This window comes from Zeus faber (genome assembly GCF_960531495.2).
Source record: "Zeus faber genome assembly, chromosome: 11".
NCBI lineage: Eukaryota > Metazoa > Chordata > Actinopteri > Zeiformes > Zeidae > Zeus > Zeus faber.
Genome location: NC_137205.1, coordinates 23,321,194 through 23,338,213, shown reverse-complemented (window position 1 = coordinate 23,338,213; position 17,020 = coordinate 23,321,194). Strand labels below are relative to the sequence as shown.

The 17,020-nt window shown below is 43.6% G+C and overlaps 1 protein-coding gene across 1 annotated transcript in view; it reads right to left on the bottom strand.

The window, feature by feature from the left end:
* Window positions 1-17,020, bottom strand: part of doc2a (double C2-like domains, alpha) — a gene marked incomplete at both ends in the record, with an annotated part of 42,906 nt that overhangs the window by 15,635 nt on the left and 10,251 nt on the right. The window contains 2 exons of the mRNA XM_080009640.1: window positions 15,367-15,426; window positions 16,466-16,592. Of these exons, the coding sequence (XP_079865766.1) occupies window positions 15,367-15,426; window positions 16,466-16,592 (187 nt within the window). The remainder of the gene's footprint in view (window positions 1-15,366; window positions 15,427-16,465; window positions 16,593-17,020) is intronic.

Sequence of the window (17,020 nt, the reverse complement as noted above, 5' to 3'; positions counted from 1 at the left end):
CTCTGCTGGAAGATAACGACGAGAATAAAATGTGTTCGCATCCTGGCAGCTGCTTGAGCCCTGGATTGTCCCGGCTTTGTTTGGGGGGGGGGGTGAAGAGCGAAAAGGAAACATTCCGCTTGTAATTTATGTAAAATGTACCGATACTTGAAGCGTAGAATGCGTCGAGCAACGGGCGAACCGAGACCCGGGAACCTTGTTTGAGTTGAGTCAGGGTCCGACCACACTTAGAGCCGGTTCCCTCTGGTTTCAAAACCGAGTTGCTTTAGGTTTCACGCCGCTGCCATTACCAGGTGGGTAATAAGGCCGTGGGACTACGTCGGTCAAGCAAGAAAAGTCAGTTTTATTCCCCTCACTCTGGTCTCTCCTCGGCTTGTTTAAGAAAAAAATGTTTTTCGGTTTTTTTCAGTCACATCTCTCATTTCCATTTAATCAGGTTGAAAGCTGTTTCATCAGGTCGCTCTGTCTTGGGTCCCACATTAAAATTGAACAAACGAAAGCGCACGGAGGCAGACGGTTCCCGGCGCTTCCGTTCTGCGGATAATTGGTGTGGCCCTGAGCAGAAATGGCAGCATTTAAACCGTTGATTGTTTCGAATCAAAGGGATGGACTTGAGTGCAGGGGGGTAGGGCGCCGGTTTAGTTTTTCGTCTGATCAATACATACATTCATACACAACTTAAATGAGCTTCCCGGAGACAAAACACGAGTCACTAAACCTGCCTATCCCTCCAACAAAAAATGGCTCCTTTTTGTCTGTTTCCTAGATTCAAGATTGAAGATTCAAGAGGTTTATGTATCACATACATATACATATGTTCATACATATATGCAGTGACATGGAATTGCAACGCACCCGGAGATAATGCACAATAAGTACTAACTGACACAATAGCTAAACTAACTGACGTGCCTGATTCCTAAAACGTAATCCAGTTAGTAAATAGAATAAAATAAGAGTAAAAAGGTAATATACCTAACGGGAATACTAAATAGACATAAGAGGAATACACTATTATGTATATGAGATGTAGTGTGTGTTGAGCTGCAGCTATACAACAGTACAGCACAGCAATACAGTAACAGCACAGTCTGCAGTCCATGCCTGCAAGTATTTTATTTTACGGCATTAAAATGTCGCGTTTCTTTCCTGTTTTTTTTTCGTGCAACCCTATTTCTGAAGCTGCAACTTTGGAACGAGGAACGGGGAGAAATCTTGGTCGAGAAACAGAACCGGAAGGACCTCTTCGCTAACGCTAAGTGGCTTCACTAACGCACACTCGGCCCACGGTGATTTGGTCGACGGCCGACTCATCTGTTGTCGGCGAATCCATCACAGAAATACAATGGCGAGCCGTACAAAGCGTGCTACCGCGTTAGAATAAAAACAAACCTAAAATAGCCGTGGCCAGCAGCAATGAGCCTGACGTCACGTTTCCCTGCAAAGACGGAACGAAGAGCGAACGACACACAGCAGCGGCTTTTACTTCTTGTCCAATTTATTTCTGAAGGTTTGGGCAATTTTATGAAGTTTATGTTTATGAAGGACAAAAATATAACAAATCTGGAGTTGGAATCACTTCACAAGCTGATGGAGGAGCTTGCAGTGTGCATTTCTATAAATGCTTCATATCTGGTACAGATTGGTGCAGATTGTAGTCAGCGATGACCTACGCTGAACACCGTAGGGGCTGCCATTACTTTTTTTACAGAACAAAAAACCTGGTATTTTTTCCAGATGCGAGAGATCTGAAGAATGCTTTGGAACGTCCACGATGCTGTGGAAATGACAGAGCTATGCCACGGACACACACTGCACCACTTTCAAAGTCGCCAGGTCGCCGCGCCGTTCTGTCTTGTGATCGGGAATCTTGCATCTTGCACACGACCAGATATCAAACCTGCTTGACACCTCGCCGGGTCGCTCCCCGATCCGCGACCGGCACCGATCTGATTGGCTCCGGCACCTCCGCACGGGCTGCGCGAGCTGCGGCTCGAGGCCCGAGCTCCGCGTTCCCCCGTTTCCCCAAACTGAACAAATAGAAATAGCGTTGCAGGGCTGCGCCCGACTCAGAATTTTGTCAATCGAAAAATCTCCGTGACGCCTCTCCCCGATCACCCCCTCCCCGGTGCCCCCTGCACAGGAAGCGGGGCACGGAGGACGGGGGCACGACTCATGGACTCGTTGAGATCGGTCTGCGAGTCGGGTCCCGTTCCTCCGTGCCCCGCCCCCCACACTGTTTTTAGTCGTTTTATTTGGAGGAACGGGACTCAGCTCTCCGTGTTGCTCTCCGCCATTGGGGCGCTGGGAGAGCCGTAGTTGCAAATTCACAAATTCACAAATTTATTTATGATTCCCATTATATGTAATCCCCACTTGAAATGTTATCCCTTTGCATTTTGTGCGCTTCTATCTGTTTTATCCTGTTATTGTAACGCACACTGACTGACAGAAAAAACCCCCCCAAAAAAACACTGCTCGACTTGAAGAATTGGAGTCGACTGATGATGATGATTAGACTTGTTGAATTTCAGGGGGCAGCCCTACTCTTCTTTATTTACGTTGGCTAATTGAACGAAACAAAAATAAGCCCCCCCCCCCCCCCCCCACTTTGTGCATTCCGTGCATACGTTCCGTGTTTTTCTCCCTCCCCCGGACCCGCCGGATCGGCAGCTCCCGATTTCCAAATTAGGCACCGTTTGCCTCCAATCGGGGGCTTCGCTCGGCGATCTCCCAGAAAAAACCTGCCTTCGGGCGGAAAACCGGGCCATGACCACGCGGTCTGAACCCAAGTCACACCGCCTGGCTCAACTCCAACCTTCAACGGTGGTAAAGTTCGGCGTAGAGCTCGGGCCTCGGATACCTTGACGCCTGGAATCGTGGGACCTTTCGCTAAACCCAAAGTGGTAGAAGTAGACGGATTAAACCGCTTCGTGGTGCAGGTTTGAGTCAATTCGTCAATAGTTTCAAAGCACCGCAGCAAAGCACCGGAGCACGGCGGGAGACGAGGTGGAACCGCGGTATCATATCGCCGCGAAATGTGAGGAGATGCAGACGCAGGGCTGACTGGCGGCTCTCCTCCGCGTGTACTATCTGCTGCCTGACGTTCCCTGCTCGGCTGCAGTCAGTCTTCCCCGTCCTCGGGCACTTTCCGGAGACGCCCGCTTCATGCAAGAGGAGATCTGAGGTTGTGAGGCTCGTTTCCAAACTCGAGGCTACGCCTCAACTCGAAAACGTTTAACGTCTGACTGCTGAATTCGTCGCAGTGCGTCCCGTTTAACTTTGCTCGAGGTGCACGCCTTTGAATCGGTCGACATCTTTCTGAAGTGTGGAAAGCAAGACAGTAAGCTACATTTTTCAATGTTATTTTATTCTACTTTTCTAGGTCAAAGCTGATGATTTTTTTTCCTCGTCGCATTGCAGTATAACATCTGACCAGTCGTGAAATCAGCGACAGACATCGTCACCGTCGGTTTTGGCCAATTTATATATGTTTGGAGCAGATTAAATGCAGGTTTCGGTTCAAGTTTCAAAGTTTCATCGGTTGCTCAAAAAGAAAGGAAGATAAAAGAGCAATACTGTGAAGAGCCCTTCTCGTTCATCTTTCTCAGGTACAACAGGGTGTTCGTTAACAGATGCATGTCGAGGGAAAGGGTTTCAAACACAAGTTCAAATACCCCCTCGGAAAGGCCAACATTTCTCATGAAGCACTTATAGCCAGCACATATATTTATAAGACAAAAAACAACAAGCCCTATCTCCAAAAGCACTCTCCCATAATTATAGTACCTGAGTCACACATAGTGTATGGTAGCGATTTCAGCCATTATTACAGAAATTATGTCCCACTTGGTGCTTCCACTGGGTTCTCTAACCTGAAGGTGTCGTGTTTATGGAGTAATGGCCTGAATTCAATCAGCTGGCATAGTGTGATGGGTGATTTGCACACACCATAGGATATGTCTGAGTGTTGTTGGAGCCGAAGCTCGACCACCTCGGCACTTCCATTAATATAATCTATCGTCATACGGTACCAGGTGAAGGTTGGATTAATGGGGAAAGTCAGGGCTGTAGAGGTAAGTCGGTGAGGAGGCGGGTTTGCTCTGGAAAATCGTGGACGAGGAGGAGGAGGAGGAGGAGGAGGAGGGTGCCGCTTACGGGTCCCGAAATTCAGACCCGAACCCTATTGGACCCGGAGAATTTGTCCCGAGATCCGACAGAAAAAAAACAACAACCCCCTATTGGACCCTTCCCGCCCCTCCCCGAGATATTTCAGGACAACGCATGTTTGAGGGGAGAGAGACCCGCGGCTAATCATTTGCATGTAGCCTAGAAATGTTCCACAACAGCACACCACACCTTCCTCTGGTGATCAGTGCTGATAACGCCTCCTCTCGCGTGGGTGTGCTCTAACTCACAGACCGGGGACACGAGGCGGTAGAATGTGACCCAAGTAGCCGGGTCTTAGCTTCAACCGCCTAAATCCTGCATGAATAGCAAATGGAGGACGAGGATTCCGGAGTGTGGCGAACAGGAAGGTTCAGGCGCCAAGATAAGCTGCAACGCAAAAGGCGGCTCATTAAAATAAAATGAATTCCGCTCAGTGATCTTGGACATGATACCCATCCGAAACACACGAGGCTGCATTCAACAGGGAAGGCTGCCGTGCGTTCAGGGTTTGACCTGCACGGGGGTCAGAGGTCACACGGGGCTAACTAGAAATGCTAATAGACGCCCGAGGCCGACAGGGATGAGAGGCGTCCCGCCGTCATCGCGCGCGCGTGCCCACAATAACGACTCCGCGCGTCGTGATTCTCTCGCCGGGTCTGATCCCTCGCTGAGCGGCAAAATTGATTGCTTTGCATCGCCTGTCAATGTGGTCTTTGGGAGGTGATGAATTTTTAATCCCAATTTCTCGGTGACAGTCGTACCCTTCGAACATTTAATATTCATGCGTCTGAGGGGCTCACTTTCAGCCTGTCACATGGAAGTTTATTGATGGGGCCTTTAAAAGGCGGGTGGAGGCCCAGAATTAATTCCAATAGTGATTAAAACAAAGCCATTTGTTTGTAATTAAAATGCTGATGGTTGCTCTGCTTTTAATATGCCTGTGCTATGGGTAACATTCTAAAATGTGTCTTTTGTCTTTATATGATCTTTATTTTCTTTATATTACCATGGTATTTAGCTGTCTGTGTACATCTTTAACATGGATCTATTTAATGTGCATTATTTTCAGACGATTACTGTTTGGAGCTTTCTTCTAAGATTTTATCTCATAAATAATTATAGGGGGAAATTCACTCCCAACGACCCGAAAAATAGAAAGGTGTGGCATTTATTTATTTTTCAACCCGACAGCCATTGCTTGCTGCTCCACTTTTCCACTTGCGCTGACCGGACTCGCAGTAGATTAAACCTAAATACCAACCGTGTCACACCTACAGATCTCCAACTCACACCAAATCTGAATCCAATCTGAGTCCCTTATGGCGTAACAAATAAAAAAAAAATAAGAATAAACAAGGGAAAATATAATAAAAAAAAAAGAAAAATGAAAATGTCAACAATGGGATGCATCACAGGCTCTAATGCTTCACAGCCTGGAACCTGGAAATGAGTTTAAAGCCTCGAAATCTAAGGAATGCATTTCAGCCGTGCCTCTTTTCACAGTTCTTGTCCTAGCGGAATGGAAGTATTATTTCATGAAATATTTTTTTTCTTTCTGTTTTAGTTTTTTTTCCCACTGAGGAAACATGTTTATATTTAGGAAAGGCAGAACCCACCACCAACAAGGGACACAGAATGTAGAGGAATGACACAGATGCAGTGAAAAAAAGTTTCTTAAAAATGCCAGCTTAATATGCAGTATATGGCATAACTAGCAAATATGGGACTTTTAAACAAAATAATCTCGTGGACCACCGCTTTGACCTATTGGTATAATTTGATATGAAGGCGCGTCGACCAGTATTGAAACCGTGTCACGTTGCAAAAGGGAAAGGTGAATTCTTCCTGCAGCCGTAGTCCAACATACTGCACCTGCATCGATAAGAATGGACGCGCAAGCTCCTCTCCATTAATCTTCATCTTGATTTGTTGTGTTGTATTGTATTAGATATTGACAAATCTGATGAATCGAGACGTTCCGTTCCACTGTAATGATGTAGGTCTACTCGTGTAAAATGTAGCCGCAGACGTAACACAGATTGTGATTATTCACAAATTAAAAACGCAATCCATCACTCGTGCAACATCATGACGCCAAAATACTGCGTCAGACTGACAAAGGGAAGGGCTGGATCCTTCAGTATCTTGGTTAAGAGTACGATGTGTTCAACTCAAGGTCAAAAATAACTTCACAAGGATGCTTTCTTTCTGTTTTTACTGGCAGCGTTCCGGCATACGGGACGGTGGGGATGAACGACCTTCAGCGCCAGGCATCCCGTCATGACCTTGAGAACGCTTTGGCACACTAATCTGGTGATGAAGGTTGCTCGCAAAGTTTGAGTTTGAACGGACCCGACTTCAGAGGAGGCATTGACTTAAAGGGCGACGTCTTCATGCAGTGTTGCCTGATTGTGAATTTAGTAATGCGGCTCAGACTGACCTGTAGGTTCACGCACAGTTTACTCCTCATCCCACATCGGCACACGCAGCAGGGAACGCTGCGGGGAACTTTGCTGAGCAGCTATTTTGACTCTTCACTCTGCTCCTGATTTTTATCCTGCAGCTTTCGAACGTGTCTACATCCAACAATCTGGATTTGCAGTGAAAGGAAAACTCCACGGTCTTGGTCTCCCCCTTTTAAAGTGGTAATCCGTAAGATTATTTTGTTATTTTCTTCCCACGTTTGATATTCAACTACTTTTCATTTAGCTTGCGGTTTTTGAGAAACAGCCGTTTGATGTATTTGCGTAAGGCGTGGGCTCCTATATATACAGTTTCCAATTGTTGGTGGCGGGGTCCGCCGCCTTTGCCGGTTAATGCAAAGATCGGGCGTGCTTGATGAGTTAATTTGATAAAGCAGCTTAACTAGCTGTCATCAGTAAACTCTCAATATGGATAAGCATTCACAAAAAAGAACAAAACGGGGCCAGAAGGTATTGTAAACGGAAGTTAAGTATTGTAAACAAAAAATATGTACTTGAAATAGTTGTTTTGATGTTTGCAGGAAAAATATCACTTTTATGCCTTTACAAAACAACTTTTTTCCTTTGTGGCCTCTTTTTGACGTGGGGCAGGGTTAGAGGAGTGGGAGTGTCAAGCCACCTCCTCTGCCGTCCTCCTATTGGCCCTGTCAGATGTCTCCGCCTCCCCTCTGAATTTTCCCTGCGGGCAACCATATTGGTTTTTCTGCAGCGAGCCGTCTCCAAAAAGATAATAACAGCGAGATATACTGTGTGTTAACCGTATAACTTTTATTATATGAAGGTATGATATGAGAAAATTGGACCTTGATGGAATTGATCGTTGAAAACCTGTCAGAACTAGTTGAAAAAAAAAAAATATATATATATATAAAATAATATACGTGTGTGTGTGTGTGTCTTTATACCGTATATATATATATATATATATGCTGAAGTGCTTGAAAAGTTCTACAAAAGACGCAGTCGTGATCCTTGAAAGTGTTTGAGAAGTTGTGTGTGTGTGTGTGTGTGTGTGTGTGTGTGTGTGTGTGCATGCATCCGCGTGTGTGTGTGTGTACGTGTGTGTGTACGTGTGTGCGTTTTTTGTTTTTGCTTGTGTGATTTTAATAAAAATATATATATATCTTAAATCTCCTTGTCTGACCCTCATGGTAGTTATGAGTCAACAGCTTTCATTTTTGAACAAACACAAACACCTGAACCGAACAAAAACATAAAGTGTTTTGTAAATAAACAACATCTTATTACAAATAAATCCAAGGCTGGTGGGGTGATAAAACAAATTGTGTTGTGCAAATAAACAACATCTTATTAAAGATAAACAGAACATTTTAGGACTGTATCTGTAAATGATTAATATTATTATTAAATAGGGAGCACATGGCTATTCACATGTACATGTTTTACTATTTTGATTGGCGCTGGGTGCTTCAGGTGAAATGAGACGCGACAAAATGCATATCATTCACTTTTTTGGGGGCAAGATATTGGGATATGTTACTTGGAGGGCGCTGCAGGAGATCAATGTGCACCTCTGGCTCCAGCAAACCCTGCTTCTTCCTCTCTGGACACGCCCACTCCTCTAACCCCACCCCACGTCAAAAACAGGCCACAAAGAAAAAATACTGTTTTGTAAATGCAAAAAAATGTGATAATTTTCTTGCAACCATTAAACAACAATTTCATTTTTTATTTACAATGCTTCACCCACATTTACAATGCTTTCTGGCCTATATAGATCAGAAGAAGGCAAACTTTTGAGAAAAGAAAAAAAAAATAAGGGCAAACCTGGATGTTGAAAAACAAAAATTATTTGCGATTTTGAATGGAATTCTGGGATTTGCAGTGTAATCCACCTCATGGATTTCCGCTTTCATTGTTAAAAAGGTTGGATTGTGATGGGATTTCCTTTTAAAAGCTTTTGCTGAGACGTCTTTGCTTTTATTTAACCTCCAAAGTCTTAAGTCCAAAATTGTACACACTCACAAAAAAGTATCCCACTCGATCTTTTTTTGACAGGAGCGGCCTATCTTATCTTTTTTTTTTGTCTTTCCAATTTCTTTTGTGAGTTTCTGGCCATCCCCTGCTGAGTGAGCGGCGTCGCTCTGATTCCTCAGGGAGTTGAGCGTTCTTTGTATCACTTGTCACTCAACCACCATCCCCTGAGCACCTATGATAACATATCTCTCTCTCCCCGCCCCCACCTCTCTTTCTCTCTCTCTCTCTCTCTCCAAAAGCGTCGCCATTCACTCTATTATCCGACGCTCCGTAAATACCCCCGCACCCAACAGGCGCCTTTGTCACTATCAATTCCCGCAACCCAACCCCAAAACACCATTCGTTGCCATGTTCTCATCAAGCGACATAGAGACTCAAAGAAAAGTGCATATATAATGATTAAATATGTTGGGATTTTTTTGTTTTTTTGTTTTTTTTTACCAAGGGCACAGAGTAAAACGGTGTTGTGGGAACTGAAGCACGATTCAATTTCAAAGTTCAAGTTCAATCAAATTTACAACGACAGAGCAATGACAGTGGAGGTACGGCCTCTTTTTCATTTTTTATGTAGCACATGCAGCTTCCTACAGGTAAAGTAGCGGGCTAAAAATTAAAAGGGAGAAGGCATTTAATAGTGACAAGTCCTTCTAGAATAAGTCAAATTCCAAATTAATGTTTAATGTTTAATTAATCAATTTCTCTCTCCTTCTTTAATTGTGGATTGTTATCACAAGAAGTACAATAAAGTACAAATTGAAAGTAACATGTATTTATTATGTTTGTGAAATAATGTGTATTTATTGTGTTTCTTATATAAATGTATACATTTATTCTTGTTAAAAATTGTTAAATTTTAATATCTAAGGCGATAAAGAAGCAATTGTCCAAACATCCAGTCTTAGAGGTCAGTCACACTATTCAAAAAGAAAATACTAAAGAAAAATACCTTCTTTAGTCTTTTTCTCTAGTATTTCTTGGTGTGAGAAGACACTTCCTTCCGTCCTTCCTTCCTTCCTTCCTTTTCCTCCTCCCCTTCTCCTTTTCACTCGCATGCTTATGATTCCCCTCTCGTTTCTCTCCCCCCGTGATGCTCCTCTGCTCACCTCCCCCGCAGGGACCCTGCCATACCGCTACTTAATTCCTCTAATTAGCGTCAGACAAAGTGCCGCCATTGGTTTTCAAATTCATTCATGTAATAGAGTAGCGAGAAAATGGTGAAAAATCAACACCCCCCTATTTACACCCACAACACTTCTATATGGACGACAAGACGGGGGAACCAAAGGCCAATTATATAAAAAGATAGTGCCCATTCTGCATAATGACTACACAGCTTTTTACGAGGTTCATTTGAAATCACCTAATTCCAACGTCATGACAAATATGATATAATAGGAGAAATATGGCGATAAAGGATCACAAGGCTCTGATAACAACCTCCAATTCATTTGGGAATTGTTTTCTTTTGGAAGATAAATGCGTCATTTTGGTGTCTTTACCATCATTTCTCAGATGAATTTACCCCACACTGCAACAGACAGACAGGCGGACAGACAGACAGACAGACAGACAGATATATTTAATTCATACATTTACAGTTCTATTTTTACAAATAAATTTTACTGTAAATTTCAGGATCCACGGGGTAAAATAAATTAGCAAAATATTAGTCAACATTGGAACTATTATGGTACAACCAATACCAGTCACTGAAAGGCTTTACAGATGACCTTACCAGACAAATACAAACAGCATTCAATTATTTTTGTTTGCATTGATATCTATTTTTTATTCACTGGGTAAAAATTTTCCTCCTGCAACAGACTGATTCCACAGGCAGCGGCAGATATTTTTAGACAACTAATAACATTTCAAGCACTTTTTAAAGTGGCACTGTCCTTCACTGTGGCTGTTTGCAACTGAGCAACTACATCCTTCTGAAAACCAAGTATTGTGAGAAAGTCAGCGATCTGTATTGAAAAAAACCTCCTCCTCAAAGCTTTGGTTTAATGGGTCACTACGTGCACTGTTGCTCTCCATTAGCTTGGAGACTAGTGTTGGTGAGAATCTGCTTTATTTTCCAAATTGATCGTAGATGGATGGATGGAAGCATGGATGGATGGATGCGTGGATGATGGAGGGAGGCAGGGAAGGAGGGAGGGAAGGAAGGAGGGAGGGAGGAATGGATGGATGATGGATGGATGATGAAGGGAGCAAGGGAGGGAGGCAGGGAGGGAGGGATGGACGGATGGATGGAAGCATCGATGGATGGATGCATGGATGATGGAGGGAGGCAGGGAAGGAAGGAGGGAAGGAGGGAGGGAGGGAGGGAGGGAGGAATGGATAGATGATGGACGGATGGATGGATGGGTGGATGGATGGATGGATGGATGATGAGGGAAGCGAGGGAGGGAGGTAGGGAGGGAGAGAGGGATGAGGGATGGATGGATGATGAGGGGAGCGAGGGAGGTAGGGAGGGATGGATGGATGGATTGATGGATGGATGGATAATGAGGGGAGCGAGGGAGGGAGGTAGGGAGGGAGGGAGAAGGATGGATGGATGGATTACCCCTGGCAGCTGAGAAGGGGTGTTTTTTCGGTGACTGTCCTTCTAAAGTACCTGAACTCAGGCCCCGGGGGGAAAAATAAGGAGGAGTGCGAAGGAGAAGGAGAGCTGGAGCCCGGCGCTGTGTTCCTCACCAGCAGCACCGCTCTGCGTACAGGGGCAGCTGCCTGATGTGTTTACCATGGCATGACCCCGGGACAGTATTTGCACTTCCACCGTATGTGCTCAGGGATTTGATACTGAACTGGGACCCCCCCCCCCCCCCCCCCCTAAAAACAACAGTTAATCAGAAATGTTGCAAAAATCACACGATTAGGGACCAATTTTGGTCGGAGGACATCGAACCGTTATCGCGGTCCTTTCGTTGCTACTTTCTACCTCCCGGGGGTCGTCATCACTTTAACATTCGCCTCCCTGCTTCTGACGATCCAAACCCGGGGTAAGCCTGGGGTCAACGCAACCCGGGTAACCGCCTAAATTTGATTAATACATACGAGAATCGTCACACTAGGAGAGGCCGGGAGCTCAAGCTATAATATGGAAGTATAGGGGAGGTATTAAAGCTGAAACCATCACGCAGCCCCTGGGGGATTTGCGTCATAACGCCGTCCACCTGGTCCTGTAGACGCAGTAAGCCTCAGATGAGAGGTGAGGATGGTTTAGAGGTGGGATGAGGAATCACTGTAGTGCCTCTAGCATCGCTTTGACGACAAATCATGGGATGTTTTCTGATCGGCGCAAAGATCTGGTGAAGCTAAATACTATTGATACTGATCAATGGACTATATTGAATTGTTATCCCATCCCATTACTTTGAACTAAGGTGGTTAGTACACAGTAATAATCAGAAATTATTATTATTATTATTTCTGACTATTACTGTTTTGTATTTTATTTCTTAATTTTTTTGGGCTATTTTCATTATGACTATTTTTATTTGTATTTTTTTAACTTCAATTTTTATTCTAAATTAAAATTGTTTTTATTCAAAATTTATTCAGACTGTTAAAACTTTCTTTTTTTTATGCTTGTCGTCTGTAGTGAAACGCACCAAACCTCAACATGACACACTCCTAGTACCTAAATGAATCTGGATGAATAAACTGATTCTGATTATATAATATGTATCTCCAAATGAAAAACCTGAAACGCTTCGACAAACCAAAGTTAATAGCTGCATGAATGAATGAATGAATTATTATTATTATTATTATTATTATTATTATTAATAATAATAATAATAATAATAATAATAATAATAATAATAATAATAATAATAAATATAGCTGCAGGCAGCAATGCACAGAGTCCAGGTTAGTTGCAGCAATCGAACCAATGTCAAAACAAGCCAAAAAACTGAAATAAGTGATAACTTACTGTGGTGTAGGGATGGTGTGGTTTGAGCAGCCACACCCGACCTGGATCTAGGTGATTGAGATCGGCGTGGCTGCATACCTATTGCTCGTTGGTTGGTCTTATGAGCAGCAGGTACCCAAGTCCCCATCCCCACACTCACCCAGGATAGGAGCCCTGTCATGACATGTTCCATCTGCTCCAGGCTAATTCTAGCTAGCCCACCCTCTACGATCAACTGGTGTCTACAACCCCGTCTGCCGCTTCTCTGTGCTGGAGGGCCCTGAACATGCCACTTGGAAGGCGCATGGTGGGAGAGACTGCCACACTAACGTACTAACACACAATGTTAAAAGTCTGTCTAGCTGTCGCACTCGCAAGTGGCTGGGGGCGAATGAGTTCCGAAAGACGAAGCTTGGACTTCGGATTATAACGTTGGATGATGATGTCACAAAGAAGGCCGCTCCTGGAACAAATACAATTACGACAGTTTCTCACAAATTTCTGCTCCAAATGTAGGTCGATATTGATCAAACTCGAATGAGAAGATGTCTGAAACCTCCCGTTTCAAACGAGACCTCAACCACGGCTCTGTGTACTGCCGTTGTTGTAGATGCTTTTAGCTAAAAAAACACCAAAGTTAAAAATAAAAAAAAGTCAGAGCAATAACAATTGGGATCTGGCCCTGCGGGCTGGAACACTAATAATAATAATAATAATAATAATAATAATGATAATAATAATAATCATTTGAAAAGCCGGATGTGTCCCTCTGTGTGTGTAAAGGCTTTAAAAAGGGACATAATGAGAGGTCCTGAGAGAGGTCCTGAGACAATCACAGCAGGGAAGCTATACTATCATTAGACGGAGCAGAGGAGGTATAAAACTGAAATTGAATGATGATCTGTCATCTTCTATTGACCTTAATGTCATTTATCCAATGATTTGACACTTCCGATTTCTCTGTTGAACGCTATCTTATTAGGCGACATTTGGGATTGAGATAACCCAATCTTTTGTGACAAGGAGGGCGGTTATAAGGGAACTATACAGCAGTGATTCTCAACCTTTTTCATATCAAGGAGCCTCAATTTGATATTGCATTAGGCCGCGAAGCCCCGTTTCACACAGTTGTGTCGCTGGGACCCCAACGAGAGAAGATCCTTATTGTAAGAAATTATTTAGTCCAACATTTCCCAATGAAACTCTGATCATTCATTATTCATTATTGTACACTCGCTCACAGTGAAGTCCAACTCGTAATCATTTCGCTGGGGATCCCGCGGAGCCTCTCAAAGGACCCCTGGAGGTCCCCAGACCCCATGATGAGAAACACTACTGCAGAGCGGCATCAACCCCAAGAAGGCAGTCGTAAAAACCTCTGTGGAAAACCTTTCTTGCTATGCCTGTATACCTAAAATAACAAATCTTCTGAACAACCATCGTCTTGTTGCCTTTTCTTCTTTTATAATGATGAACTTTAACTTCAACTTGACACCCTGCACGTCACTTATTGTATGGCCTCCTGTAGCATGTTGATACCCCGAAAACACTATTATTGGGTCGCTGGTTTTTCGTCAGCATTTAATACCATCCCACCACACGCCATGGACACATTGCAGCCTATTCGGCTGAATGGCGTGCTGATGAGGTTGCTTGTTCCCAGCCCCGCCCACTTTTTAAGATCCGCTTGCGATTCAGGCTCCGGCGTCGGTAGATCCGGGTTTACTCGATGCAACGACAAATTTCTCGTCGCGCCCCTCGCCGTTCCTGAAAAATGTGATGGCGGAATCAAGCCGTGCTCCCAACATAAAAACAAAGCGGCGACCGGAATATGGGCTCTGAAATCACAACCGTGGCAACGCAAAATTACGTTTTGGGGCGATGCTGCACGACATCCCTCCGGGTGTGGATGTCAGAATTATTCCGACATCACGAAATCTCTCGTACAAAGATTTTTCGTCTTGGATAAATTGTTTCTTTATATTAATAGTTTGCCGAATAAAATAATTGTGCGCGACACTTTCCCCGTTATCGACACATTTGGTGCTGCACGGACGACACGTAGGGTCCACATCGACACACATAGACAGTTAAGCGCACGTTACAACCACGACAGTGTCCTCCGCTCAGTGGTTGAGGTCTCGGGTCGAGGGACGAGCGTCAAATCACGAGGAATTTCTGACCCCGCTCAGTTTCTTCAGAGGGAAGAAACTTCGGACTGATTTATGAAGTGTAGCCAAATAGAAATCCAAGATGATTATCAGGCTAATAAAAAGCTGGCTTGAGAGAGTGCCCAATATTCCCGTTTCCCTTCTCTCATTATCACCACGCCCGCTCTGCGGGGAAGATCCATTTCTATCTTTCAAAGGCCGTAGGAGTATTGTAACTCCAGTGATTATTTCACAGCGGAATTCGCTTATGACACAACAAGTGTGGGCTTAATTCAGGGGCATGAAGATATATTGAACAGATTTGCACATTTACACTGTATTTTTTTTATAGCGCAAAACGAATTTCTCTGAGCTGAATACTGAGAAAATGGAGATTATTAAAATTTCAAACAAACCCACAGATCATGAACTGATGTGGGATCCAAACACAGATAGATAGATAGAGCTAGATAGATAGATAGATAGATAGATAGATAGATAGATAGATAGATAGAGCTAGATAGATAGATAGCTAGACCTGAGCTTGATTGATTGATTGATTGATTGATTGATTGATAGGTGGGTAGGTAGATAGATAGATAGATAGATAGATAGATAGATAGATAGATAGATAGATAGATACCTCTCTTAAGTAGCAGGATATTCCTCTTAGAGCTGCACCCATTGCAGTGGGAGAGGGAAGCTGGTTTAAAGACATCGAGAGAGAGAGGGAGAGAAAATCAGATAATTTGGTACGTGTTTTAATTAAGTCTAAAAAACAACTCCTGAGTGAGTTCTTTGTGTGAGGGAAGCAGATTAAATACATTTTTGAGTGTGTGTTAGTGTGTGCGTGTGTGTGCGCGTGTGTGCGCGTGTGTGCGTGTGTGCGTGTGTGTGTGTGAGTGCCAATTGTGGGTCAAATTATTTCCGACGGGTAGCTCTGTCGAGCGAGCGGCTGATGAATTTTTGATGAAATTGAGCATAAAGTTTTAATATCGCGGTGTCCGTGTGAAGTAGCGCTCGAGCTGCATTTGATCTGTGCTTAGATCTTGCAACGGAAGTATAAAGTTATGAACAGTGACGGAGACCGACATTGTGAAAGCAGCTTATCAAGGTAAAAACACCTTGACATTGAACCAAATCAGGGGATGAAAATCAAAAGAAATGAAAAGAATTAAAAGAAAAAAGAAAATATAACTCTGATTGATAATGACGTTGCTCCTCTCCTCTCCTCACAATTTCGACTGTTACAATCTCATGACCCCAGATATTCTAGGTCATTTTTCAGATTTTTCGATGTGAATTTGAGCTCATTAAGCCTCATTAAAGCTCAGATTGTTGGTGCATTTTACTTTTTTTCATTCCACCATAAAATATATGTGTATATATATATATATATATATATATATATATTTAATATAATATCGCTCCCAAATGCACCACAACTGGTAAATTTTTTTAAAATTTTCCAACAATTTTAAAGATGTTTTTACCTCGTCAAGCCAGAGCTATACACAGAGCTATGTGTGTGTATTTTCGACAGAGCTTGCTAAATACTGCATTTGCAAATTTGGACGATGGAGGGATAATGAAGGAGGGGAAAAGAAGAAATGCGGAACATCAACTGCCAGTGGGAATCAATGTACTGTTGGAATTGTCGGGTGTACAAAACAAAATAGGGTAATGGTAACCACATTGTATGTGTGTGTGTGTATGTGTGTGTGTGTGTGTTTGTGTGGTACCGGAGGTGGGTGCTCCAGGCAGGTGTGGAAGTATTTATTCTGGTTTGGTTTGACCCTTCTCAGTGCCACACGGGACTCTCCGATGAACTCATTATGAGTCAACTTATCTTCATCACACACCGACAACCTGAGCGAGAGAGAGGGGGAGAGGGAATGAGAGAGGGCGAGAGAAAGAGAGAGGAGAGAGAGACGGATGAGTTTCAATACAATTGCCTGACATACAAAATTCACACACACACACACACACACACTTTGAGATGACCTCTCTGTCCCTGCAAAGCTCGACTGGAATCCGTCCCAAAATTCACACACACACACACACACACACACACACACACACACACACACACACACACACACACACACACACACACACCCTGCAAAGCTCCACTTGAATCTATCCCAAATTTCACATAATTTATTTATATGGAGAACTCAAAAAATGTTGGAGCCCTTGGAGGTGGGGCACTTCAAAGTGTTGAACCCTGTGTACACACACACACACGCGCACACGCACGTGCAAACACACGCACAAACACACACACACACACACAC